Source organism: Seriola aureovittata, chromosome 1 (assembly GCF_021018895.1).
Source record: "Seriola aureovittata isolate HTS-2021-v1 ecotype China chromosome 1, ASM2101889v1, whole genome shotgun sequence".
In the NCBI taxonomy this organism is placed as follows: domain Eukaryota; kingdom Metazoa; phylum Chordata; class Actinopteri; order Carangiformes; family Carangidae; genus Seriola; species Seriola aureovittata.
Genome location: NC_079364.1, coordinates 1,899,462 through 1,925,047, shown reverse-complemented (window position 1 = coordinate 1,925,047; position 25,586 = coordinate 1,899,462). Strand labels below are relative to the sequence as shown.

Genomic DNA, 25,586 nt, shown 5'->3' with positions numbered 1-25,586 from the left:
ATAAAAACATGGGGCACATTAATAAGACAGTTAATAAAAACAAAACATAAAAACGTTAGTAGACATTTTCAGTCAGTTTTTCATGTCAGTTGTTTAATTAAAGTAATTATATCATTAGGATTCATTTTTATTTCCTGCTGGAAGTTCTGCAAAAATATTGATGTAATAAAAATTGTGTTAAATTGTGTTCCCTCAGTTTTTTACTTTTGTGAAAGACATTGAACTGTGGATTTTAAAAGTCTTCAGTTTGACTCATCCAAAAAAAAAAAAAAAAAAAGGTTTAAAAATTCATTAAAAGCAGGTTTGAAACAAACCTTTAAATGTTTTTAAAAAAGGTTCAAGTCTGTTCCTGTGAATCTCCGGCTCCTGAATCATCGTCCAGTTTTCCTGTTAGTTCTTCACCCAGCAGGAGAAACTGAGACTCTGAAGCCGACTCTGTCCTCACGACAGAAATACTAAAATATGACTCCAGTGTTTGTCACCTGACCTTGCACCTTTTTCCTTCCTCTGGCCCGAATGACCCCAACCCCCCTCCTGGCTGAAGAGTCTCCTTTTCTCCGGCTCCACTCCTCCTCTCATCCCTCCATCACCTCCTCCTCTCCTCACGTTAACCTCATTGCTCATCTGTTGTTTGTTCTCTCTCTCTCTTTGTTTTTCTTTTCTTCCCATCTGTGTAGGCAGCCCGTTGAGTAACTTCTTTGACGTAATTAAACAGCTTTTTTCAGACGAGAAGAACATCCAAGCGTCCCACTCCCCTGGCGCCCCCGCCACGCCTAGCTCCCCCGCCAAGCATGCCCCCAGCAGCAAGCCCAACCAGCCCCCACCCAATGACTCTAAATGCCCCCCAAGCAAAGACAAAACAAAGATGGCCGCCAGCAACAGGACACAGGAACAACCTTAAGGAGCGGTAGCTGTGCATGAGTAGACGAAGCGGTTTCAGGTCATTAACGAGAGCGACAGAGGAGAGCTGCTAACTTTGCCCTTTAGTTAGGAGTGAAAACAAAACAACAAATCTACTTTTTGCCTATAAATTTTCTACTGTATCATGTATAATGTATAATGGGAATGGCTCTTTCAGTTTAAAAGTCCATCAGTATTTTACAATAAGTAGCAAATGTAGCTTTGTCGTCCCTACCTTCTGTCCCTCTCTGTGTCCTCGGGGGTCTTTCGGTGGGTGTGTGTCCTCCTCACATGTGTGATGGCTTGACTTGTCTCTGCCACCAGGGATCATCCATAATAACTATTAACCTCGGCGGCTCCTCGAGACCGGGCCGACAGCGGCCCACTCACGGCCTGCCACCGTCAAGAGAGTCCGAATCTGAAGAAAAGACAGAGGAACCCCCCCCCCCCCCTCCTTCCCTCCCTCTCTCCCTCTTCGAGTCCTCATCAGTAGAGTCCACTTGGCCCCTCCAGACCAAACACAGAGACCAGAGACGTCTCAGAAGAGTTATAAAAGAAAAAAAAAGCCTTAAGACAGTGATGTTTGTCAATCTACACACACATCCCCTCTCCTCCTCCTCTCTCTCTCTCTCTCTCTCTCTCCTCTCTCTCCCACATGTACATAAAAACACACACACTCTATGTACTCCTCGACATGAACATGACTTCTTCTTTGCGGGATGTAAAGACTTGCACACGCTGACAAACGGGATCAGGAGCGAGCGGCGGAGGAACGTGGAGACGGACGGTCGGACAAACGCTGGCTGGATTGTAATTCTTTTTAACGTCGTCTTTCTTTGTGAGCGGCAGGATGTTTCTGTGAAAGGGGATTCTGGGAGTTAAAAGGTCACCCATTAAAAAGTATGATAAGGTGGAGGGGGGGTGATACTACATAAATGAATGATCTATTCTGTTGTACAGACTAAATAATGTTCCGTATGTACAAAAAGTGTAGTTGTGACATTTTGTTTTTGAGTTGTGTTGCCATGTTTTGTTTCGGCCCAGTCACACCAGCATTTACAACGGCAGCGACATCCGTTCATCGCCGCGATTGGTGGAACTTTGACATGTGACTGCGTCATCGTCCAATAACAAGCCGTCGTGACAGGGCTGAGCTTTTGAGGGAACGTAGCGAGCAGCTTTGTGAGGACACAGGAGTGATGTCTTTTAAATAAACTCTGAACCACAGATGCAGCTATTAATCGATCGACAGCAAATATTTTGATAATTGATTAATATTTTCAAGCAAAACTCCAAATGTCATCTGCTTTCAGCTTCTTAAATTAGCCGTTTTTATTTTGCCATATATGACAGTACATGTGTTAATGTAAATGCCGTTTTTTAAACATTTCATACATTGAATATTTAATCAATTAATAGATAAAATAACTGGCAGATTATCAGATGATGAAAATAATCGTTAGCTGCAGCTCTACTGTCCTGTTAGCAACCGAGCTATGCTAACAGGGAGCGCTTCTTTTCCCACCTCAGGAACTCGTCACTGACTCGATGATGAACAGCCCTGACAACAAAATGCTGAGGGGGAGTAAACAGCTGAGAATAGAAGTAGTGCTAGCTAGCATGTTCCCTACTGGATAGCACATTATAGGTTAGCACAGCGGCTACGGTACTCCACTAACCAGCCCTGTGAGTCCCTACGCTGCGGTGCCACTCTGGTGTGACGAGGCCTTATCCATGAAAACGTCCTTTTACTTTTGCACTTTTGACAAGTGAAACGTTTGAGTTCAGTTACACCAAGTCATTTTTTATTTTTTATTTTGTTGTCGTTCAGGTTCCTTTGAATTATCTGCAGGTTTCAGACAATATTGAACTGCTCTGTATATTTTTGTACTTTACTGTATTTTGTCAGTTTGGGTTTTTTTTGTTATTAATTTATTCTCAGTTATTTATATGAAAGATGTAGAGAATGTTTCTTAATGTCAAATTATTTAAAGATATTTTTGTCATGTTTAAGTTATTCGAAACGTCGAAACGTGAGCGCTTTGTTTCCTTTTTCCGGCTTTTGACGAAAGAAACCTTGTAATATACGTTTGGAAAATGATTTACCGTAATTTAAGAATGTAGACGTAGCCTCTTTGAGAGGAACAAACCCTTTGTTGATAATTGTCGGCTCCTGCCCCCCGCCCCCCTCCCCCCTGTGTGTACGCTGACTCAGATCTCACCAAACACTCATTCTGTAAATAAGCCGAGTTTACTGACAAGCTTATTTAAAAAAACCAAGGGGATTCCTACTCTTAGCTTTGACCTCGTACGGTTGTTTGCATGTTCAGCATTCGTCTTTTCTTTGCATGTCGTCGTTGGAATTGTTCTCCTGTTCCCTTTTTCTCTCCACACTTATTTATGTATATGTTCTTTATGTGCGTTTGTTTTGATTTGCCTTTTGATTATTGTTGGGTTTTTTTTCTTTTTTCTTTTATTTGATTTCCTTCGCCGTCCTCTTGCCCTCTTCCTCCTTTTTGATTACTGTGCGCACACAGTAACCGTGCAATGCATCCACCTCACTCATTCTCTCAAAGAGGGACCTCGCTGGCGATCGGGTCGCTCACTCAGACCAGCTGGGTGGGTGTTGGGTTATCAGAGAGAAAAATTAAAGCAATACCTTCCATTGTTCGCTTTCCTCTTTTTCTACTGTGGGAATCCAGAGCACACAGAATGGACTCGGAGCACGGAGCGCTACTACTGAGCAGGATAACCACTGGCAATGTATTCCCTTGTGATGTAACTGTGAACAACTTCAGTGCTAAAGGAAATAAATCTGTTGACTTTGGAGCTGCTTGTGTGTGACAGTTGATTGGTGCAGAACAGTTTGGGTTGTTGAGATGTTTATTCACAAATATATGTACATGTATTTACATATTCAGAGTTGATTATCTACATGCAGCTGGAGAGGGTTTACATTTAGCTTGTGAATGTCTTGTATGAATCCTGCAGCAGATTGAAAAACATGGACACATCAGTGGTCATGTAAAGTGCATGGAAATGCTCTTTTTATAAAGCAGTGTCAGATTCACCAAGTTTATAAACATACAGCAGCTGTTGGATGGATTAAACTGTGTGTTTCTCTGCTTTAATGGCAGCCACAAACATTAACATGCCTAGCTAACTAGCTCACTACTAACCTAGCTTTACCTCCAAGGTTGAGTGTTAGCATGCCGTTAGCCAACTAGCATTATGTTATTTTGCAGAGGTTAGGTTTAGGATTCAGGAGCTGGTCTGCTGTGGGGCTGTTGGGTTAAATTGTGGTTTGAAACAGACTTTACAGGTAAAGTTATCCACCTGTGTATTGGGTGAAACTGAATCCAACTATCTAAATGACCAGATACCACCACTTATTCTATTTATTTATTAGTAATTTGGGTGAAGCGACACTTTACTCCAATTTCTTTGTATTGTTATGGTTAATGAAACTGTATAAAATGTGTAAAAAACAGTCATATCTTTTCACTGAGGCTACTACAGTAACAGGGTTACCACAATACCTTGTGCTTTCATTAAGGTGACTATCTGTTCTTAGTGTGACGTGATTAGCTCAGCTCCATGCTTACAGTATTGCTGCTGCTACTAATAATATTGCCAATGTTAGTTAGCGTTATGCTAATCTGTAAACAAAACTTTTCTCTTGTAAAGGTGAAACAGGTTTGGAAAATAAAACTCTTAATGTCGCTTTGCTCGTCCAGGTACATTTCTTTAACTTAGTTAACCCTGAACAGGGCTGACAGAGCAAATAACATTTTTATTTTGTTTTGTTTATAATACGAAGCTAACTATCTCTACCCTGCAACACAGGAACAACACTGCTAAGCAAACAATAGCTTTAGCCTTAGTCTCTTAGCATCATGTCATGTACGTAGCATCACATGTTTAGAGAGTTATTGTTTTAAAACGAGTCTGATCAAAAAACAGTTTAACTCACTCAAAGCCAACTAGTTAACTAGAGTGTAAAGAGTAAGAAACATGATCTTAAACAGTTTGGTGAATCTGACAGTGACTGAGTTTCATGTTCTTTAGTTGAGCACTGATGTGTCAGTGTCTGTTCAGATGATCAGGTTGTGCAGTTTCTCAGGTGTCGGGTTAACAGGACTCTAACTCTGGTCAGAGTGTTAGACACAGTAAACATCAGTCTAAACAAGAGCTTTGGTTCATGTTCAAATATACGTGTTAAACAGACAGTGTTAACAGTCTATTACTATCATGTTCTCCTTAAGCAGACTACTGTAGTAACTCAAGATATGGCTACTCTTCCCAAACACACGTACCAGTGTGGCAGCTGCAGTCTTTCTACTCTCGACACGCAGAGTGAAGGGTGTAAAGTCTGTGGATCAGCGCAGCCTCAAGGTCCCTCAGGAGGACCGGCAGATCCCGGTCCTGGGCGCCTGTCCCTGGGCAGAGCAGCTCCTGCCCCACCCCGCCCAGCAGCAGGCGGTGGAAGTCCTCCCTGTCCAGGAGCTGGTCCATGTTCTGCAGGAAGAATCCTTCACAGAACCTGCAGAGCTCAGCGGCGCCGTGGTGCTGCAAACACACACACACACGCCAGTTCATCACTGCGATGACATACACACTGACCTTTGTTTATGTGAATATGAACAGGAAACAAGTAGGAAGTGAATAGACCTTTGATTATTTCAGCTGAAAAGAGCTCAGAAATTTTAAACATTTAACAACTTGACAACAAGTCAAGATTGTCTGAATCAAAGTTGTTTTTATTCTCAGTTCAGTTTTAAGTTTTCAGACCTAATTCTGAAGTCCAGAGTCTAAATGTAAGAGACCAAAACACGTCGGAACCAGTTCATGTGAAACGTGATATATTGGTCCGGTTTATTTTCAGGGTAATTTCTTTTCATGGAGAGAAATGTGTAATTTGGTTTTAACTACATATAAAGTTCTGAGAGAGGTTTCTGAATGTATTCATCTGTGTTGCAATAATAAGCAGCTGATGATTTCCAGACGAGTTTCATCTGGAAATCAAAGCTCAGTTTTGTTTGTTTGCTTGTGACAAGTTATTTCTACATCTTCAGCTGAACTTCTCTCAAGTCGATTTTATTTAAGCCTCAAATGCCTTTTCTCTCTCTGAAAAAGAGCAAAGCAAAATAAAAATAAATAAATAAAAAAACCAGGGCACAATAGGGAAGTACTGACTCTGTACTGACAGAGATGATGAAAGATTTCCGTATAACCTGTAAGAATTTACACAATCCTTCCAAAAAACTAAATTTATAGTTACGCATCAGTTTCTTTCAAGGAAACTGTACGACTCATAAAATAAAGTATTAATCACATTTTTCAAAAGAAAGCAGCCACATCTGCCTCGATCAGATCCACATTTATACAGACCCACAGACCAGAGTCCAAGTGAAGGAAACTGAGTGGTTTTTAAATCAGATTCTAGACTCTTCCCTCTCAGTGTTCACCGTGTCACCTTGTGCTTTCGTACCTTGGCGGTCTGGTAGAAGTTGACGGCGTTGTCCAGAGTCAGACTGAGCGACAGCTTCATCTCACAGCATCTCTGCAGAGCTCTGAGCTGGAAGAACGTGGCCACTGGCAGCAGCTGCAAACAAATCAAACACATCTAAATCCCCGTCGAACGAAGCATTCTGCTAAATGATGTTATAACCCAGTATAAGAGAAGCAACAGGGAACAGGTGAGCGATTTTACCTTCATGGCTTCAGACTGTGAGACGGTCAGTCCCTCTGTTCCTCCACAGTAAAGAGACTTCATCATCATCTGCAGAGAAGCACACACTCTTCATTATCAGTCATCTGAACCCCAATCAAACCCCGACCACAGCGCAGCAGGTAAACACTGTTGTGTCAGTTCACACTTAAAAAGAACTAGTTCAAAGTTCAGTTCATACAGATGAAAATGAACTAGTTCACTCATCTTCACGTTTATCATTTGGAAACTGATTCGTTCATTCAGCGTTCACAAAAAATATGAACGTGTTCAATGAATGTTGTTCAGTGAACACGTTCATGCACAACACTGAAGGTAAACGTGTGTCCCACCTGGAAGGTGCTGTAGGTCATGTGACTGATGTGGACGACGCTGTCGGGAGAATCACTGAGCATCCGCCGAAACCTGGAGGGAAGAAAACAGTTATTTTTAAAATGAGAAAATACTGTTGACATTTTTTTCATATTTCTCCCAATTTCTTTCATGGTACAATTCTTTTTTTAATATCCTCATATTAAAACGAAATATTATAGTTTAAATAAAATTGATAGATTATGTCATCTGTCAGCACATTTTCAGATCATCACTAATATGAAAACACTTTTCTTCATAATGATAAAAACATCTTTTACGTTAAACTTTCCAAAGTCAGTAAAAATCAGGACAGTGACATGGCAAGTGGAAATTTTGTGTTTGTTTTTTTAATTCTCATTTCAGCCACAAGAGGCCGAATTAAAATTAGTAATTATCAATAAAAACAAATTAAAGAAATTGTAAAAGAAAAATCAAACCACGTAATACAGTTTTAAGTTTTTGATATAATCTATATCTCTTTTTTTATATTTTATTTTCATATTAATGATATTGAATAATTATCTTTTTATTATTATTTTTATATTTTTTATTATTTTTTGTACTTTTGTCTATAGTTTTGTTTGTTGTTATTGTATCTGTCAAGCTCAAACAATTATTACATTTAATATTTACTTTAATTATACTTTACATTATCATTCTTTAATTTCTTGCTACTCTTTATGGTTTATCTCTTTATTTTTTGGCTTTTTATTCGTATTCTTTTTTTTGCATTTTACCTTTTACTTTTGCATGAATATTCCTATAATCTTTTGATTCAATGCTCTTTTTTATTTTTATATATATATATATATATATATATATATATATACACACACACACACAAATGGCTAAAAATTGTTTTACAGGTAGAGACCCTTTGTCTGTTGTTATTGACATTAAGGGTTTTGAAAACTCAGTCTCTGTTTGAAAAGGTCACGTTAGGATCAGTCTGTGAGCTGAAATGTTGAGAAGAAATGAATGAATGAAAAAGATATGAAGAACATGTAAAGTGAGAGAAGAGATCAGACCGTTCAGACGCCGACATCAGCAGCACCCGATGAGCGAAGAACGGACGTCCGTCCACCATAAACGTCACGTCGGACATCTCCTGATTATTGAGGAAGTGAATATCTGAGGACAGAGACGTCAGTGTGATCCTTCAAGTGTTCGTTATAGTCAGAAAATGAACAATCACCATAGGATGGCATCTCATGACGGCAGCGATGTGTTACCTAGCTGTGTGGACAGAGTGACGTCCACGGGGGGGACGGGAGTAACAGGAGAGCCGCCGTAACAGTGAGAGAACACAGACGCCAAACGTTTGGTGATCACGTAGTCCTGCAGAGAAAAACAACTTCACACAGCTGCAATGACACGTTAAATACCGTTTTACCTCACTAACATTATGAACAAGCAACCCTGACAGGACAAATATTTAAACTGTGAAGAAACAGGGTTGAAATCTATCAGTGAAGAACATGAAGCAGAAGCTGACTGAGCATAAGTTAGCTAGCATGAAGAAACTGTGGGTAACATGGTCTTAGTTGGTTTGAATGATTCATTTCTCATGAAATGCAACACTTAGTTTGAAAACTGGCACAATTTCAAGGTTGTTTTTTTTTTGCATTACTTGGTGACTGGTAAGCTTCCTTGTTTACACTTGAATGACTATGTATGAACTGAAAATGAGGCGGTGTGGTTGTTGAAGGAAACACGATCTGGACCAGCAGCAGCCTGATCATCAGCCCGACCTTGTGTCACTGGCAGCTGTTTTATCTGTATGGAGGGTTTTTATTTTGCCCTCACCAGCTATTGAATGACAATCCACGGCCATTTTGCCGTTGCTCATTGCGAGGTAGCTAGTTAGCTACTTTTTAGTTAGTTAGCCGTTTATTTCCTGCTCAGGTCATCTTAAGGTTGCCGTCTTATTTTCACTGCATGAACAGAGATCAAATACAACTGTAACTCTTAAATGTTAAATTGTGTCTTCAGAGCTCGACAATAACACATCTCATCATTTCAACCAAGATGAAGCAGTTTCTCTTTGTATTAAACAGTTATTAAGTAAAGCTTTGTTTTATGTTGGTTCTACAGAAGTAGATGAGGATTTAAGGTAGAACAGAGACAGAAAACTCATGTCAGACCTTGCTGGTCTCCAACATGCTGAACATGAGCGGTATCCCTGTGGAGAGCAGCTCGGGGCTGTAGTCCTCCGTCCTGATGGAGGGAAACTCTGTGAGGAGGGAGACGGTGACTTCGTCCCTGCACAGCTGCCGAGCTCTGTGGAGAGACTCCAGCCAGATGTGGAGCCTCCAGGGAACACCTGGACAGAGCAGGTCGATGAGATAATGCACGACTGAGGTGTTAGAGTATATCTGTTAGTTCAAATACTTTAAAAACTGTGGTTAATTACAGCATTCACTGGTGATCAGGGACATTCATGCATGTATATCAGTTCTCACCCATCTCTCTGAGCTCCATGGAAACATCCAGGTAGCCGTGCTCAGCGCTGTAGTACGCTGCCTGCTGCAGAGCTTTCATCCTGGCCTTACACAGCCTGGGAACAGGGCTGGAGGAGTCAGGAGCTGGAGGGTGTGCCAAGTGAGTTTTCACCTCCGCCTCCTCCTCTTCCTCTTCTTCCACTCCTTCAGCCAGGATCTCCTCCAGAGAGAGGATGTCCTCCTTCCTGTGCTGTGGCTGCAGCAGCAGCCTCCTGAGAACGTTCCTGTGGAGAAGAGAGGAGGTGATGCTTTTGTCTGTTTTTCTGGTCAGACATATTAAATTTAAACCTTCCCTCCTCCTGCTCTGTTCTGTATCAGACACGTGAAGCTGCATTCATGTGTCAATGAAATCATGTGTTTAAATGAAACTAGACGCACACAGGTCAGCTCTGGGGGGGGGGTGGGGGGGTGGGGGTGGGGGGGTGAGGGTCACCTGTGTCCGTGTGCTGCAGCGTAGCTGAAACAGTTCATGTCTTCGTACAGCGGTGATGTCAGTGAATTCCCATGATGCACTCTGAGCAGAGGGTCTGCTCCATGGGCGAGCAGCAGACTCACCATCTCATAGTAACCTGGGAGGATCAAACATTTTGTTGGTGGATTTCTTCAACAGAGTGAAGCATCATCTGAACCTGAACCACTACAGTGACTCTGGCAAACACATGGTAACCATAGCAACCAGTAGAACAACTTTGTAACATGGAATCACTCCAACAGCAAAACACCCTAAACGCACATTAACAGTCACTTAGAGCAACTAAGCAACTAGTTAGCTGCTAATTACTCACTGCTAACCTGCAACCCAAATACATATAACATACTAGCAACCAGCTAGAAACACAGTGGTAACCTTAACTAACCTCAAAGGACAAACTTAGCAACCAGCAGCTACATAACAACTTGTGAGTGTGAACAACTGTCTAGAAAACCAGCAGCAGCGAGCTCCTGCAGTTTGCTCCAGCAAATCTAAAAAACATCTGTAATTGTTTTAACTCACTGTAGCACAGTATCAGTACCAGTTCACAGCATGTGTCGTCAGTGTGTGTGAATTGATTTTAACGTGTCAGTCTGACTCAGTCTTCGGTAACACCATACCTGCAGCAGCAGCTAACTGCAGCGGCGTCTCGGCTGAGCTCTCCTGACCGTCCAGCAGGGCTCCACCCTCCACGTCTGCTCCGGCCTCCAGCAGCAGCTGAGCATGAGGACACAACACCGTCAGCAGAGTCTCAACCTCTTTGTGTGAGGGGTCCAGGACTTAGCCTAGCTTAGCAAAACGACTAGATGCAGGGGGAAACTGTTAGCACTATCTCCATCAAAAACTTCAGAGCAGTCTCAAGATAGGTCCTTTAATTTGTCTCTGTGGTTGATCATACATTTATTGTAAAGGATATTCTAACAACTGTAGGTGTAGCTTGAAGGTTGTGGTCACAGTTTAATAAAAAAATATACAAAATAAAACTTGTTAATGTCTTCTGAATGTCAGCTTCAAATTTAAACTGCTCCCTGTTTCTAGTCGTGTTTTATTTCACTACGATTCATTTTGCTTATTTGAGGATTCAGTGACAGAAAATAGATTAAATATAATTATATGATGGTGAAACCGTGTCTTCTACTGTCTACTCCTCTGTGTTCAGCTCTTACTTGAGCCACAGACAGGTGACTGTGCAGCACAGCGAACGTCAGGGCCACCCAGCACCGACTGCCGGGGTGAACAGATGGATGTCTGACGGAGCAGCCGGGGACCTGAACAATACACACACACACACACACACACACACAATACAGACATGTCACCAACCAGCTGTGATGTGGACAGTGTTACATTTGAGTCAGCAGGTGATTTTTTACCTGCAGGTCCAGATTAGCTCCGGCCTCTATGAGCATCTGCACCAGAGCTTCATCTCCTGCTGCGGAGGCGTACATCAGAGGAGTCATCCCCTGCACCAACATACATACACACTTTTATCAGACCACACAGATGAATATATGTTACCTTAAATAAAAATTTAAAAAAGAGTTTCTTAAGTGTTAAGACTGAGTGTTGGATCATTCCTGAACTAGGGATGCCCCGATTGATCAGCCGCCGATCATTATTGGCAGATCTTCGTTATAAATACGTGATCGGTAGATGGGAATTAATGCTTCCATCGATCACCTGTGGTTAATACTCTGGTGTCTGCGGCTGAGAGAAGCACTGTGTGCTGTGTAGTGTAGTCCCGCCTCCCACCTTGTTCACTGCGTCGGCACGTGACAGGCCACCAAAACAAAACATGTCGGCCGTGTGGAACTTTTACAAAAGTGTGTGAGAGAAGTGATATAACGTACGACATCTGCAATGCCACCAAAAATGATCAGTATCCGATCTCACTCATAGATGATCGTATTGGTGAACACGTCACAACCTGTGACGGCAGAAGAATACAGATCTTTCACAGACTTGCTGGGACTATGAAAAGTTACACAGCTATGAACAAGTAAAATGTGCACAGATACAGTATGTGTGTGTGAAGGTACATTTGATCGTTTTCAAAAAGAGAAGACTGTTGTTAAAACAATCCAGGTAAAACTCACGGCAGAACAACTGAAAACTTCAGTTCAAAATCTGTTGTTTCACTTTGGCAGGTCAAAAAACTCTATCTCTGAATTCACTGTAAAGGTCTAACGACAGACAACAGTCCCTCTGTTATCTTTGAACCAGGCCACTTGTAGCTTGTTGTTTTAATTTTATACTTGAGACACAACATAAACCCCTCCCTCACCTGGTCATCCATGGTGTTCACCCTCTCGGCTCCCAGAAGCTGCGTGGCCTGATGGACCAAATCTGCTCGTCCACACGAGAGCATCCTGAAGCCCAGATCCAGCTGGAACTTGGCTGCAGCAGCTTCTGCATCCAGACACTTGAAGGACTGGAAGCAGCACTCTGACCTGCAGAGAGACAGACACACAAATATTCACCTGGACACTTTTTATCACCACCCTACACACAGTTTTATTTCAACCAGGGGAAGTTTTACACAGTTGGGGAGCATTCACTGGTGTCTTACTTCAGCTGTCTGGGCTCACAGTCCAGTCCAGGAAGCAGCTGTCTGGCCGTCTGTCTGACATCATCGCTGTCCACCAATAGGCTGCGGCGGTGTTCAGCGTGCACCACGGCGACTCTGATCCACTCCATGAGAGGAGGGAGGAGCAGGAACGGCCTGGAGGAAGATTCGAAGACAGTCAGCTCCTTTATTTTGTCCATTTTACTCATCTTCAGTTTTTGTATTCATTTTAAAATCCTCCATGAATCGGGACGAAGCCTCAGGTTCTCTGGAAGTTTGAAGATTTTAGTTGATGCAGGACAAAAACTAACGCAGCTTTTAGTTTTTCCGCCTGAGGAGCTGAGAGCAGCATCTTTAAAACAAACCTCTACATCTCCCACAGGAAGAAAAGAGTAAAGCAGATTCCTCCACAGAGAAAAATACAAACAGAGATTGAAATAAACCGACAGTCTGCTGTTGTTTGTTTCTAGTACTTAAATAACAGGCTCATAGTTGATGAAGTGATTTACTGATGTGACAACAAAGCTGAGGCCACTGACGTCAGTTCAGAGCAGCTTACAGACAAAACACACACACCTCTCTCTGGTCAGCGTCATGGTCGGAGGCTCCAGGTTGGGATTCTCCAGTGACTCCATCTGTGGGCTGGACAGGAAGTAGTAGAGTGTTCGGAGGGCGTCCGGGGCCCAGGATACCGACGGCTGATTGGCTAAACGCGCGGGGCTGATGGAGGGGCTTGAGCTACGCAGACGCTGCATGTGGTGCATCGCTCGAGACACCAGGTCGCCTGCAGGATGACAGTCACACAAGAAACACCATGATCACAGAGAAACAGTTCATACACAACATTCATTCATTCAAACATTTACACGACTGCAGCAAACAGACATTAGACATGTTTCTTTTTCATCTTAATGGAGCTTTAGTTTTTATATTTCACTAAAAAATATTTTTCTAAATTATTTTAAAAAATGTGGGGGTTCTTTATTTGCATGATTTAAATGCATTTTGTAAACAATCATTAGGAAACATGAGTAAAGAGTAGAACATGTGGATACACTGACAAACTCACAACAACTTTTACCTGAATAAAGATTTTGAAATTACAATTAAGTGCAATGAATGAGGCTTTACAAGCAGTAAAAAATATTAACACAAGCCTTCTGGTGTGTAATACTTATTCTTTATTTCTGAGGATTTATTCATTCTAAAAACTGCTCCTGTCTCATAGATGACCATGTAATCTGTCAACTGAAAACTATAAAGGAGAAATGTGAAACCTGTAAAAACAATGACATGAATTTACAGTGAAATAAAATAAAAACAGAATACTGAGCCACAGTGCTCCGTGTTCACATGAACGTGTCATCAAGTCCATAAATTAGCATGAACGGTGAAGGCACTGTCATCTTTTATTTTCTTTCTCTAATGAGCGTTCACATAATGAGCTACGGTGGCCTGCAGGGTGTGAAGGTGCCCTTGTTTTCTGGATACAAGCCACAGGCTGTTATGTAACCGAGGGGGAGCTGGCAGCGGCTAACGATGTGTCCCCGGAGCCCGACACCAGTCACAGTTTAAACAAACACACACTAAACACAGGAGCTGACTGTGTCAGCGGTGACACACACACACACACTTACTGAGCTCTGCGATGCTGCCCACACAGGTGGCCAACAGCGCCTGCTCCAGTGTTCGCAGCTCCAGCTGGATGTAGGCATCCTCCCTGCTCTCCACTGAGTCCTCGGGAACCTTTGTGTATGGGCTTACATGGGCCGGCAGCGACAGCTCACCTAAACACACATACACACACACACACACACACAGAAAAAGAAAAGCAAATTACTCAGAGAAGAAAAGGTCAATGTAAAATATTTCAAAACAAAAATACGAACAACAATTATGATTTAATTTGCCTTTTTTTCATTTAGAAAATGTCGTAAATAGAAAAGGGAAAAAACAAAACAAAGTAGTGTCAGTGATTCTCTGACTTTAGTTTCTTTGTAAACACTGTGAGGATGCTTAGTGCTTAATTCGGTGTATAACAGCCTCACAGCAGCAGCTGTAGTCAGCTGGTTGTCACAGTGGTAACCGTGGATACCAACGATGAACCAGCATCAAGTGCTATAAACAAACATGAACTGTAAAAGCAAAATACTAAACAGAATCAGGAATGATTCAACTACACTGAGGTCCAGTAGTAACTTACTAGAAACTCTAAAATGTTCTGTCTCTTCAGAAACAAAGGAAACTAGAATCACCACCTCAGGGTCGTATCCCTCCGCCACACAGACTAGTTTCAGGTTACGTCCCTGTTTATCTAGAGTCATATAACATATGAACCATTTGTGTGACATTTTGTCATAATTGCTGTGAAGTCTTGAGTAATGGCTAGAAAGTGTTTTTGAGGTCACACTGACCTTGACCTTTGAACGTTTGCACCAAATTTGAAGAAACTCCCTCATGGCGTTACGGAGATATTGCGTTGACAAGGCCAAAAGTCTGTTTTCTGAGGTCACCGTGACCTTGACCACCAAAATAAATTTTCAATTTCATATCATATCCCTCCAAATGTTTCACATCTGTCTTTTACTGACTTTATCCAATAAAGGGAAAAACAAAACTTATCAAAACCTTCCTGTAACCCCAGAGTAGGACACACCCTGAAAACCATGAGACCAGATTTTGAAAACAGACACACTAATGAAACCCTCGTCCATTGTGCCCCGTTGAATCGGGTATTTGCTGACTCCTGGTCCTGCACACAATGGAGACGGCTTCAGTGAGGACAATCTGACAAACAGCTGAAGCCAACACACCCAACTGAACTATAGCGAGTCGACAGTTCAAAATGATTAGATGTGGAGAAACACCACCATCATCATCATCATCGCTGAGAGTCAGGAACCACAGTGACAGTTTGTTTTTCGGTGAACCCACTTGACACTCTGAAGCCAAAACATCAGCTTTGCAGAAAATATATCTCATAATCCTAATAAGCACATTACAGTGAAATTTACAGACCTTACTCCTGCTCCACTGAGAATAAACACTCCATTTAAAAGTTTCCTTTTACACTGGAACCAACTAGACGAGACTAGAACCAACTTCATTTTTGAAACGCCACGATGGTGAAGGTTTTAAACCCAGTTAGCCGACCGAACCGGGCCATGTGTGGCCGACTCTGCTGCACGTCCAGTTAGCAGCACTCAGCTACACAGCATGTGAATAAAATACTGTTGCCAAAGAGAAGCATGAACACTGCAAACTGAACCACTGTGAATCATCAGATCTGATGAAAGTGATGATTTTTTAACTCTACCTCACATCTCTGCCCTCGTTTCATTTTGTAACTACAGAATTTGATCCAATATTTACCCGAGACATCCCATCCTAATGGACTTCCCTTCTTGTAGTAATTACTTTTATTCATTTAATTCTTCCTGATTGTTGTTTGGCTGTATACATGTTGTATGATTGTCTAACTGTTCCCTGATCTCTCTTGAATCTCAATGAGACGACCTGATGAAAGTATTCATGATTAAAACATCATGTCATATTAAAAGTATGCATTTGAAGGAATCATCCATCATCATCATATTTTCTTTACTGTAGAAAATGGAGGACAAAGTGTTACAGCAGAAAACATGAGCTCTTTGCTGCAGTAATAAAAAGGTTTTTGTGCATCTCTGTGTGGAGCCCGATCAAAATCTTACATCAACACATTAACAACCTGCCTGTCTGATGTTTGACTGATTATCAGCCTGGACAGATTCATCACTCTGAGCTGGAAAACACACCTCAGCTTTCTGAAAGTCGGTTCTTGTATGGGCCTGAAGAAAGAAATCTTTGGTTGGACCAGGAGTGAGTGTGGCAGATAATTGGTTCTGATTAGTCCGCGGTGTTTACAGGCAGGAGAGCGAACAAGCATCTATTCATGGCTACACAACAGGAGACCAGTCTGCAGTGGACAAAGCACAAATCACTGTTTTCTAATCCCTACCTGTGTAGTATTGAAACCCCCAAACCCCCCACCCCTCAGCCCCTGTGTGTAACACTGCCCTGCTTACATTCAGAGTCACAGGTGATCAAGTCATTTCCTTCAACTCGCTTGTGTTTGTGCGGCAGAATAAAAACAGAACGCTTAACATCCCTAAAGCTGTAAATGTATCCTCACAGAAAGTGTGCGTGTGTGTGTGTGTGTCGGTGAGCTTGTGTGTCCCAAATGAAAACAGAAGCACAGTCACCATGTCTGAAAACAACAGCTCTTTTCTGCTGAGTGGTATAATGCTGCAAGTGTTTGGTCAGGACAACAGAACCACAGAGGGGCAAAGGTGTGGCTATGTATATGAGTGTGTGTGTGTGTGTGTGTGTGTGTGTGTGTGTGTGTTGGAAGTCAAGACCACCTCAGCAGAGTCTAAACTGAGTCCAAGGGAGCAAGCAGAGAATTGAGATCCAGACTGACGGTGGCCCTGAGAGGTCAATACATCACTTTTATAGTGTCCCCCCGGAAACACTTCCGTTGTCGTCTGTACTACTTGTCGCGCGTTTGTGTATTTGGTTGTGTTGCAAGTATTTAGGATGTTTTCTGAATTTGTTTGTGTTTTCTTAAGCTGCAGTGTGTTGAGCTCTCAGGGCCACCGTAATAAAGCACATTTAAAACAGAGGAGAAGTCGTAAGGAGACTTAAAGAGATGAACTCAACACATTTCCTCCATAAACATGACAAACCTTAAGTTCAGTGCTCGGTTATCACATCTCCTGTACGCCACGTGAAGGGACACACTACATCACATCAGTAAGGACAAAGCAAAGCAGCCAACACCCACAGAGAAACCAGCAAACATGAACACAATGTAAGACTGAAACAATTCAGTCCATCAGGCTGCAGCGACCCCCACACCACCACCTGCAATCTGTGCAAACGTGACCAAAACCATGTAGAAGAACCCTATTTTAAAAATCATTTCATGCAGAAACAAAGAAGAAGAGTTCAACAGTTTGTCCTGCTCTCTGACTCAAACCTGCACTTTCACTTGCGTGGGTGTAAATAAAATATTTCTACAACTCCCAGAGTCATGTCAAACACACAGGCAGAATTGGCGGGAAGACTCTGTTTTGGTAGTGTAATCTGGATAAAGCCTGCGGGCGGTACGTCTGGAGCCAGTGTGCATGGACGCTGTTGGCTCAGGCTCTCACACAGTTGACACAGGGTTTTACAGACGTGAACACAGAGCCGGGAGTCAGCAGTGATGAGGCGGTGTTAACGACAGAGCAGAGCCTGATTACGTCTCGTTAAACCGTCCAAACGGGTTCTGCTGACGGAGACTCGTGTTCCTCCTGTCACAGGGACTTCTGGTGGTTAATTAAAGCCGTTCATCACAGAGGCGTGAGAAGTCATCAGCCTCTGATTGATCATTTAGCAGGGATTGCTTCACTTGCAATCACTTTCTCTTGTTGGTTCTTTCTTCCTCTTTCCGCCTCACAGAAATCAAAAAGTGATTAAACCTCCGACTGGTTGTACTAGCATGAGAAAACACTGCAGCCAAAACCACTTCTTCCTTCTGTTTTACAGTTTGCATAAAGGCCAGATGGAGATAACATCATATGAGGTTTGGTAGCAGAGTGAGTGTAGGATTACCCCCCTGCTCTCCGCTCCATCTCTGTGATCAGACGCTTTCTCCAGCTGTCTGTTTCCACTTCCTGTTCAGCCTCAAGTCTGAGCATCAACAAGCTGACCACAACACATACTGTAAGTATCAACCCTGCATATTTAGAAGGATTCATCAAGCTCTGAAAGGACACAACAAAGCACTGGCGGTGAACAACATGTCAAAACATCAGGATATGTCACTGTACTTTTCCCCCACATTAATGTGTCAACTATCTGGAAAAGTAATTATTTATTTTTTTTTTTTTTTTTTACATCTGCTCCCAGATCAGTTACTGAGCTACTGTGTTCAGCCTGTATGATACGTTAAACATGTGCTGCGGATATGATGCAACATGAAGCAGCTAATGTGGGTTGCACAAGATTCTGATCATTCATAAAAGTTTTTTATAAGCTATCAATGATTAATAAATGCACCAATACTTTATAGATCAGTTACAAGCCATTACTAACAACTTTAAGATTACCAAGTCGTGAAAGCCCCTGCCCCCTCTCTCTCTCTCTCTCGCTCTCTCTCTCTCAGCAAGGTGTTGTTGTGCTTTTCCACAGCTTGGAAACCCAAAAATAGTTGTTCTTAATGTCTTATAATTGCATTAAAATACAATTTATTTACCATAATTAAACAATAAAATTATTGATTTTTCAAGTTTTTGGCCTCCACTATTTAAAAAAAGATCGTTATCGATGGTTTGGGATCATTTTGCTTCAAAGTCATCAATCACTAACTGGTTCCAGCTTCTCAAATGCTTAGATTTAATGTTTTTCCTCCGTTTTCTATAATTATAACTTCAAGACAAAATGACAAAATGTTTGACGAATGAATGAACAGCAACATAATTTGTTTAATATGGTGTTTGTGTTAAATGTGACAGAACAGAAACCAGTCAGAGGATAAACTGACCTTATAAAAGCTGAAAAAAAAAAGGTCATTAAAAGGAGACTGAAGGGCTGAACCTGATCTTTGCAGACATGACTGGGCTCAGTACGATGTAAATCTGCTTTCTGCTGGGATCTGAGGAAGATAATGACATTACAAGCTGTGTTTTTGGATACTCTCTGCAGGATCTCTGCAAACAGACTGGAGGCATTTTTTTCACATTTCACTGCCGGGATTTATTTTTATCATCAGATCAGACTGGCCGTTTGGTCCTCAAACAATGTCCTTATTAAAACCTGAACGAGGAAACAGAGCGTGTCCTGTAGTGTTTGCATGTGTGTGTGTTGTTAGTGGAGTGGGGTGACAGACTGCCTCTCTCGCCTGGACAGCAGCTACACTGGCTGTTTGTTTAGCCGAGCAGACGGCACTGGGGGCCGTGAACCTCGTGCCCCGCAGCCTGAGCGGGAAAGAGAGCTCCTTTGTGTCGTCTGTGTGGGTCAGAGGCTAACAACACTCACTCATTTACTTTACCCTCTTCTTCCTGTTCACTCTCATGGGAGTGAACATGAAGTCTGTGTCGCAGTGTGCAGAGAAACACGGTGCATTCAAGTGATATTTTGATTTAACTGGCACTCTGCACACTGTGAGACGTTGTAGCTATCAGACGTTTCTGATATCTCTGACTCAGGATTACAACAAGGAGATTGCTAATAATATTCATGATGGCTTCATTCAGATGAGCCAGGTGCACGTTATTTACATCTGTGTCTGGGAACATCTACAAACAAAATGACTGATTAAACTCAACTTCTTGTACAGCTAATTAAATTCTTACTAACCCTGCCTCAGTCACCTCAGTACTGACAGGGTTTGTGGAGAAAACATGACAAACTGACTGAGCCGAGAATCAAACCTGCGTCACTCCCAAAGCTCCACTAATGAGCAGGACCAGTAATTAACAGCCATCTGCTCACTGATGTTTGACACACAGTAGGTGATAATTCATAGTTTCCAGTCCCATGCAGCAGGGATAAGTAAGAGTAAACAAAAACATTTTAATGTCATGTCTCTTCATTTTTATCTTTAATGTGCATTTCACAATTTTCTACTGTCTTGTTAGTTTGTGAGTCACATTGAAATGCACTAACACATATGAAGGGTACTATTCAAATAACCATTGATTGATTGATTGATACAGATACACTCACTTGCCAGTTTATTAGATACACCAAGCTAAAACTAAATCAGTCTTATAAACAGTCCAGTGATGAATCCTCCCTCATGAAGGTTATAATGTTCCTGTTTTTGATCAAAATTGTTTTAGAGAGGTGACAACTGAGTTTATACAATATTTAATCATTATTCACATTATCACTTTAAATGTTAAAATCTGAATTGTGTCATTTCCGACCTAAATAACACCTAAGAATCCAGTTTTCTTCTCTCTGAAAGCCCAGGAGACATTTGTATGTAAAAACAACGCTATGCTAAATTTGAAAAATTCATCTTTGTTTCTCCACTTTCACCTTTACTCCCCAATAAAGCAGCGTTTTCACACCCAGAACTTTCCTGGATGAGGATGGATGAGGAAAACTGAACTAATGATGTTACTTTGCTCAGACTGGGTCAAGGGCTGCGTGGCAGTGAAGTTACTGTCTCCTTTTATTCTCTCTTGTAGCCACACAATAAAACTGTTCTGTGTCTCAGCACAGAGGCTGCAATCAAACCAACCCTTTCTCCTTGTTCAATTGTCTGTGTAACTGTCTGTGTAACGGAGAAAAGTATTAAAACACGCTGCAGTGACGATGGAGGAGACAGAAGAGAAGCTGAACCACCTGAGACTCAGCTGTCTGTTAGACGCAGCCTGTATGTGATTACAGTTTGGACTGAGATCTTTACAAAAAATGCGAATTAGCAAACTAGCAGCTAAATCCAAAATAAAATGTCCTGTCAGGTTTTCCAGCTACTTTAACAAAAGGTCAATATACTGTAGCTACTCAAAGGAGAATGTGTGTTAAACTACAGTTTCCCAGTGAGTATATGACCACAGACATTTATCAGGAATGATCTTCCACTTCCGTGTCCGTTATTACCCAAAATGCCTGTTTCCTGTCTGAGGGGGTTTTCCAATCACTCTCCACGGTCCTGGTAGACTTCTTAAACTGCCAGTAATTATCCATTATTGTTATCTGGACTACTTTCTGAGCAGTTTCATTCCCCCATTATAGCTTTAATGCAGCACTGAGTAGGAAGCAGATTTTCTTCTCAACTCAGATATTGGGGTCATGCTGTGCAGGCCTCATGGGAGGTGTAGTTATTGAATAATATCAATATCATTGTTTTCTATCTGTTAAATTGATGGCATTTTAAATGATACTGTTCAGTGCTGAGGGAGAGACATTATCTTATTAAAAAATCCCAGACTTGTGATTCAGACTTTTTACAAACAGAAAAAAGTCAGAGGACGACAGGAACAAGCAGCTTCTATGAATCCCACCTAACAGTGAGAGACCAAGTCACGTGTGAAAACACACATGTGAATTCAAAACACGCATGTTTTTTTGGGTGATGGCTCATGATTGTTTTCACTGGCGAACATGTGACTTTTGACTCATTGTCACTGTTCCCCTGGGAACTGTCCCCTCACATCTGACATGAAGCTTTTGCACATGGGAATCAAAATCATGTTGCATAAGAGAAAACAAGAAAAATGTCACATGTACAATAACTTTTGATCTAATCCGTTAAGTTTAAGGTTTCACTATTGAAATCAAACTTGCATAATAAAACCAACATGTGCACGAAATGTTGAATATGTGTGCATTTTGATAATTATTTTTCCAAACTTCTTCTCTTTCAATCTAGGATTAAAGAAAAGAAAAGAAAAACTTGGCCTGCAGCTAACTTTCATCTGTAAGTGAACGGATCAATCTATGAAATACCACAAAATTAAGAAAAATATCCATCACAATTTCCCAGAACCCAGATTTTAAGTCTTTGAATTGCATACAAACAGTCATAAACACAATGATATTCAATTTAAAAACAGAAATGTGTCAATAGGAGATGCTGAAAACTTGTTGTGTCGCTTGAAACTGCAAAATTGCTGGCTTTTAATTGTTTGTCACTTTCACAAGCCAAAGGTCAGTTTATTTACTACAGTTAAAACCCAAATAATTTTTATTCTTTAATATATTATCCATAACCTTTGTTTTTTTAATGTGTGTATTTTATGATGTGAAAAAAAATTGTGTCATGAGGTACTCGAACTCACCATTTGCATTTTTGCCACACATCAGATGCTCGTAGACCTGCAGCAGTCCCCACAGCTCCGTGTCATTGTTGACTGCTCCATCCAGCACCTCTGCGGTCACCAGGCAGCAGGTGACCCCGCCGCACCGCTCCTTCTCCTCATCCGCAGTCAGCCTGGCCGCCTCCGCGCTCTTCTGATCACCTCCTCCACCAAACTCTCCAGACAGGCTGCCAGGCAGACGGCGGCGTACTCGTGCACACGCACAGACACGCGTGTCTCCACCATCCACCTGAAGAAGCGGCCCACGGAGAACGTCAGCCCGCAGCGTGCGGACTTGCCCCGCTGACGTGCAGTGTCCCCGGAGCTCATGCAGTGCAAGGACACGGCCTTCACCGCGGAGGTGATGCACTGCTCGGCTAGACCCCAGCTCAGCACCAGCCTCAGCGCGCTCTGGACCTCCAGGCGTGTGCAGCGTCTGTGGAGCTCGCTCAGCCGCTGCGCCTCTCTGGAGACCCGCACCAGAGCCCTGCGTAGCAGAACAGACAGGCGGTGAACAGCATCCCCGGTGAGCGACGAATCCGACCCGGCGACTTTACGCACGACTTCCCGCAGCTCCTGCTCGGTCCAGGGGTACTCCTCCAGTTCCGGCAGGCAGGTACACTTGGCCAGGACGTCCGCCGCGTCCTCTGGCAACGTGCTCACCGTGTCCCAGCTGCCGTTCCTGCTGTACAGGGAGCCGGCGTGCTGCCACCAGGGTCCCCGGTGAGGAGTGCTCGTGTGTGGCTGAGATTGCCTCGACCTGCCGGAGGAGGACAGGCTGAGGGACGGGCAGGGTTCCCCGGCCACATAGCCTGGATCCAAGCTCAGGTCCTCCAGGGTTTTCACCAACAGACTGCTGGACATGATAGAGTGAGGTTTTAAACTTTTTAAAAAATCGCTCTAATCACTTTACGCACAGTGAAAATCCGACCAAACGTTTTCCATTAAGTCCAGTTTCAGGTCCAGTTATTAGGAGTAATTCTCATACGTCTCAACAACAGGCGGCTGCATGAGACTGAGGCTGCTGTGCCAAAACTAACCAAAATATGAGGACGGATGAGAAGTGTTTTACGCACATGGACCAATAAGATCCAGAGCCCGGTAATAACACAGCTGAGTTTACTACTGCCCAACACCGCCACCGTGTGACCACAACACAGCCCGATTAAACCATAGACTGTATTTTTTACACGGATTAAATTGACAGTAGTTGAGCAATAATATGGTGCATGTGTTCAATCTTCTCAGCAGGGCAAATGACACTTCTGGTTTTGCTTTTCAAAATAAAACCACTTGTTTAAGAAGTATTTTATAGCTTTTCATCTCAACACACTAACATTAACTTTATGAAACAATATCAAACAGCTGTAATCAGTTGCTTTAGAGTTTTAGCCATGGGATTGTGCATTATATGGAGCCTGTTTTACTGAAGCCTAAAGTCAATGTCATGTGACCATGTTGACAATGACGCTTTATTTGCGCACAAATGTCATTTTAATATAGTTTAAGAAACAAATTTAATACATTTGAGAGAAACACAAAAAGGGAGCTTTCACTGCTATAATATGTCAGACCAGGTCCTGATCAAAAACCACTAAATTTAGACTTGTTAAATGAGGAGTATGTTATCCCAAACAAGGTAAGGACAGTGTCTTTAGGTTTCACAAATCTGAAACCGTGTATCAGTCAGTCTCTGGTTTATCTAGTCCAGATTTGACAAGTCTCAGTATAGTGGTTTTGATTTGGACCTGAGTGCATGGTGTGCTCTGTATAGAGAATAGCACCTGCCCGGACTACTATTTTAGCTAGTTTAGCATAACCGCTAAAGCTAAAGATTAGCTAGCTTAGTCGCTGCTAACGGCCGAAGAAACCTCAATAAAACTTCAAATGTGAATTTTTTCGCTTTTGTTTTCGTACAGATTAAACAAACGAGATGTAAAGTGTTATTTCATTAGTTTTAGAGGTGTTGGAAGGTGTTTGTTACTTTTAAACAGAGCCAGGCTAACTTTCTGTTTCCGGTCTTTTTTTCCATCAAGTTAACATTAAGCTAACCGCCTCCTTCATACTCAATGGGCAGATTGACGAAAAAGGAAAGGCACCAAACTCATTCCCCAAACGTTGAACTATTTCTTGAACTGTGTAACACATTTTAATAAATACCTTCATTTTTGAAAGAAATTCCTAAAGTCCTGTATCTCCTGGCGGTTTGAGTCCGTCAGTTATCCAACGTTCATATCTAAGTCTAAGCTGCCGGTGAGTTTTTGTCCTGTACACGTTCTCTGGTTTTAAATATGTCTGCCGTTAACGGTTAGTTCTGACCAACTGATTTGATTGGACGAGAGGCATTCTGATACAACAGCACTGGGACTTTTTACTACATGTATCACTCCGCTTTACAGGTGTTCTATTAACCGTCAATTAGCGTTACAACGTCACTCCCCTTCTCATGTGATGTTCAAAAGTAATCACTCACCTTTCAAGGTGTTACACCACATTCGGACCGCACGAGGGCGCTGTTGCTATTAATGTTGAAAAATGCCAAAAATAAAAAATATGACATGTGAACGTGAATATTTGCTATTTTACTCAATATATGTGTATTTTTAGCAGGTGGTCAGATTAAACAAGACATCAGAATATATCCACATGGATTTCAGGACATTTTCACTGTTTTCTGATATTTTTTATACACAGAACAACAATGTGATTATTAAAGAAAATAACTGTCAGACATATTGATAAGGAAAATAATTTTACTTCTGAGATGGAATAATACCACCTTGCCCAAAATTTGTATGTGTGTGTGTGCAAATATTTGACACAGAAAAAAAATTAATAATTTGATAATAACAGAACTTTAAAACAAATGAGATCAATGTAAACTAAAATAACTAAGGACAACAGAGTCACAAGATGGAGGATGAATCTGGGGCCCTTGAGGGTCTAGGATCCCAAAATCTAGTTATCAAAAGATTTTTTAAATTATTTAGTCTTTAAAGATAAATAACCATTCAGTGGTCACAGAATATGATGTAACACCAGTGCTCTATAGAAAAAAAGGACTCACACAGATTAAAGAATGATAAAAGTTGTATTGTTTCAGCTCCAGGGTTTCATCAACTTCCTCAAAGTCCTAGTAAAAGGTTCTGCGTATTTCAATGTACAACAAATCTGTAGCCAAGAAGTAAACACACTGTTCCCCCCCACACACTCTGACGCGAAGTGCTTA

The 25,586-nt window shown here is 41.9% G+C and overlaps 2 protein-coding genes across 9 annotated transcripts in view; one reads left to right on the top strand and one right to left on the bottom strand.

Moving 5' to 3' along the window:
• The window catches only part of LOC130169188 (serine/threonine-protein kinase BRSK2-like), a 141,051-nt gene extending 137,324 nt beyond the window's left edge, over positions 1 to 3,727 (top strand). For 7 of the 8 annotated variants that reach the window (XM_056375729.1, XM_056375695.1, XM_056375712.1 and 4 more), the window contains one exon: positions 678 to 3,727. In XM_056375729.1, coding sequence (XP_056231704.1) covers positions 678 to 901 — 224 coding nt within the window. In that variant the 3' untranslated portion in view covers positions 902 to 3,727. The remainder of the gene's footprint in view (positions 1 to 677) is intronic. The other variant, XM_056375740.1, reaches the window with a different exon arrangement.
• Positions 3,355 to 24,499, bottom strand: LOC130169179 (ankyrin repeat and BTB/POZ domain-containing protein 2-like). The gene is given in 18 exon segments (XM_056375671.1): positions 3,355 to 5,469; positions 6,392 to 6,505; positions 6,614 to 6,682; positions 6,964 to 7,036; positions 8,014 to 8,116; positions 8,218 to 8,323; positions 9,130 to 9,308; positions 9,448 to 9,710; positions 9,920 to 10,055; positions 10,579 to 10,675; positions 11,125 to 11,226; positions 11,332 to 11,421; positions 12,243 to 12,408; positions 12,528 to 12,680; positions 13,101 to 13,308; positions 14,162 to 14,311; positions 22,340 to 22,514; positions 22,517 to 24,499. Coding segments are annotated over 18 exon segments (3,120 nt in total). The 5' UTR covers positions 23,222 to 24,499; the 3' UTR covers positions 3,355 to 5,238.
• Positions 24,500 to 25,586: the final 1,087 nt, after the last annotated feature.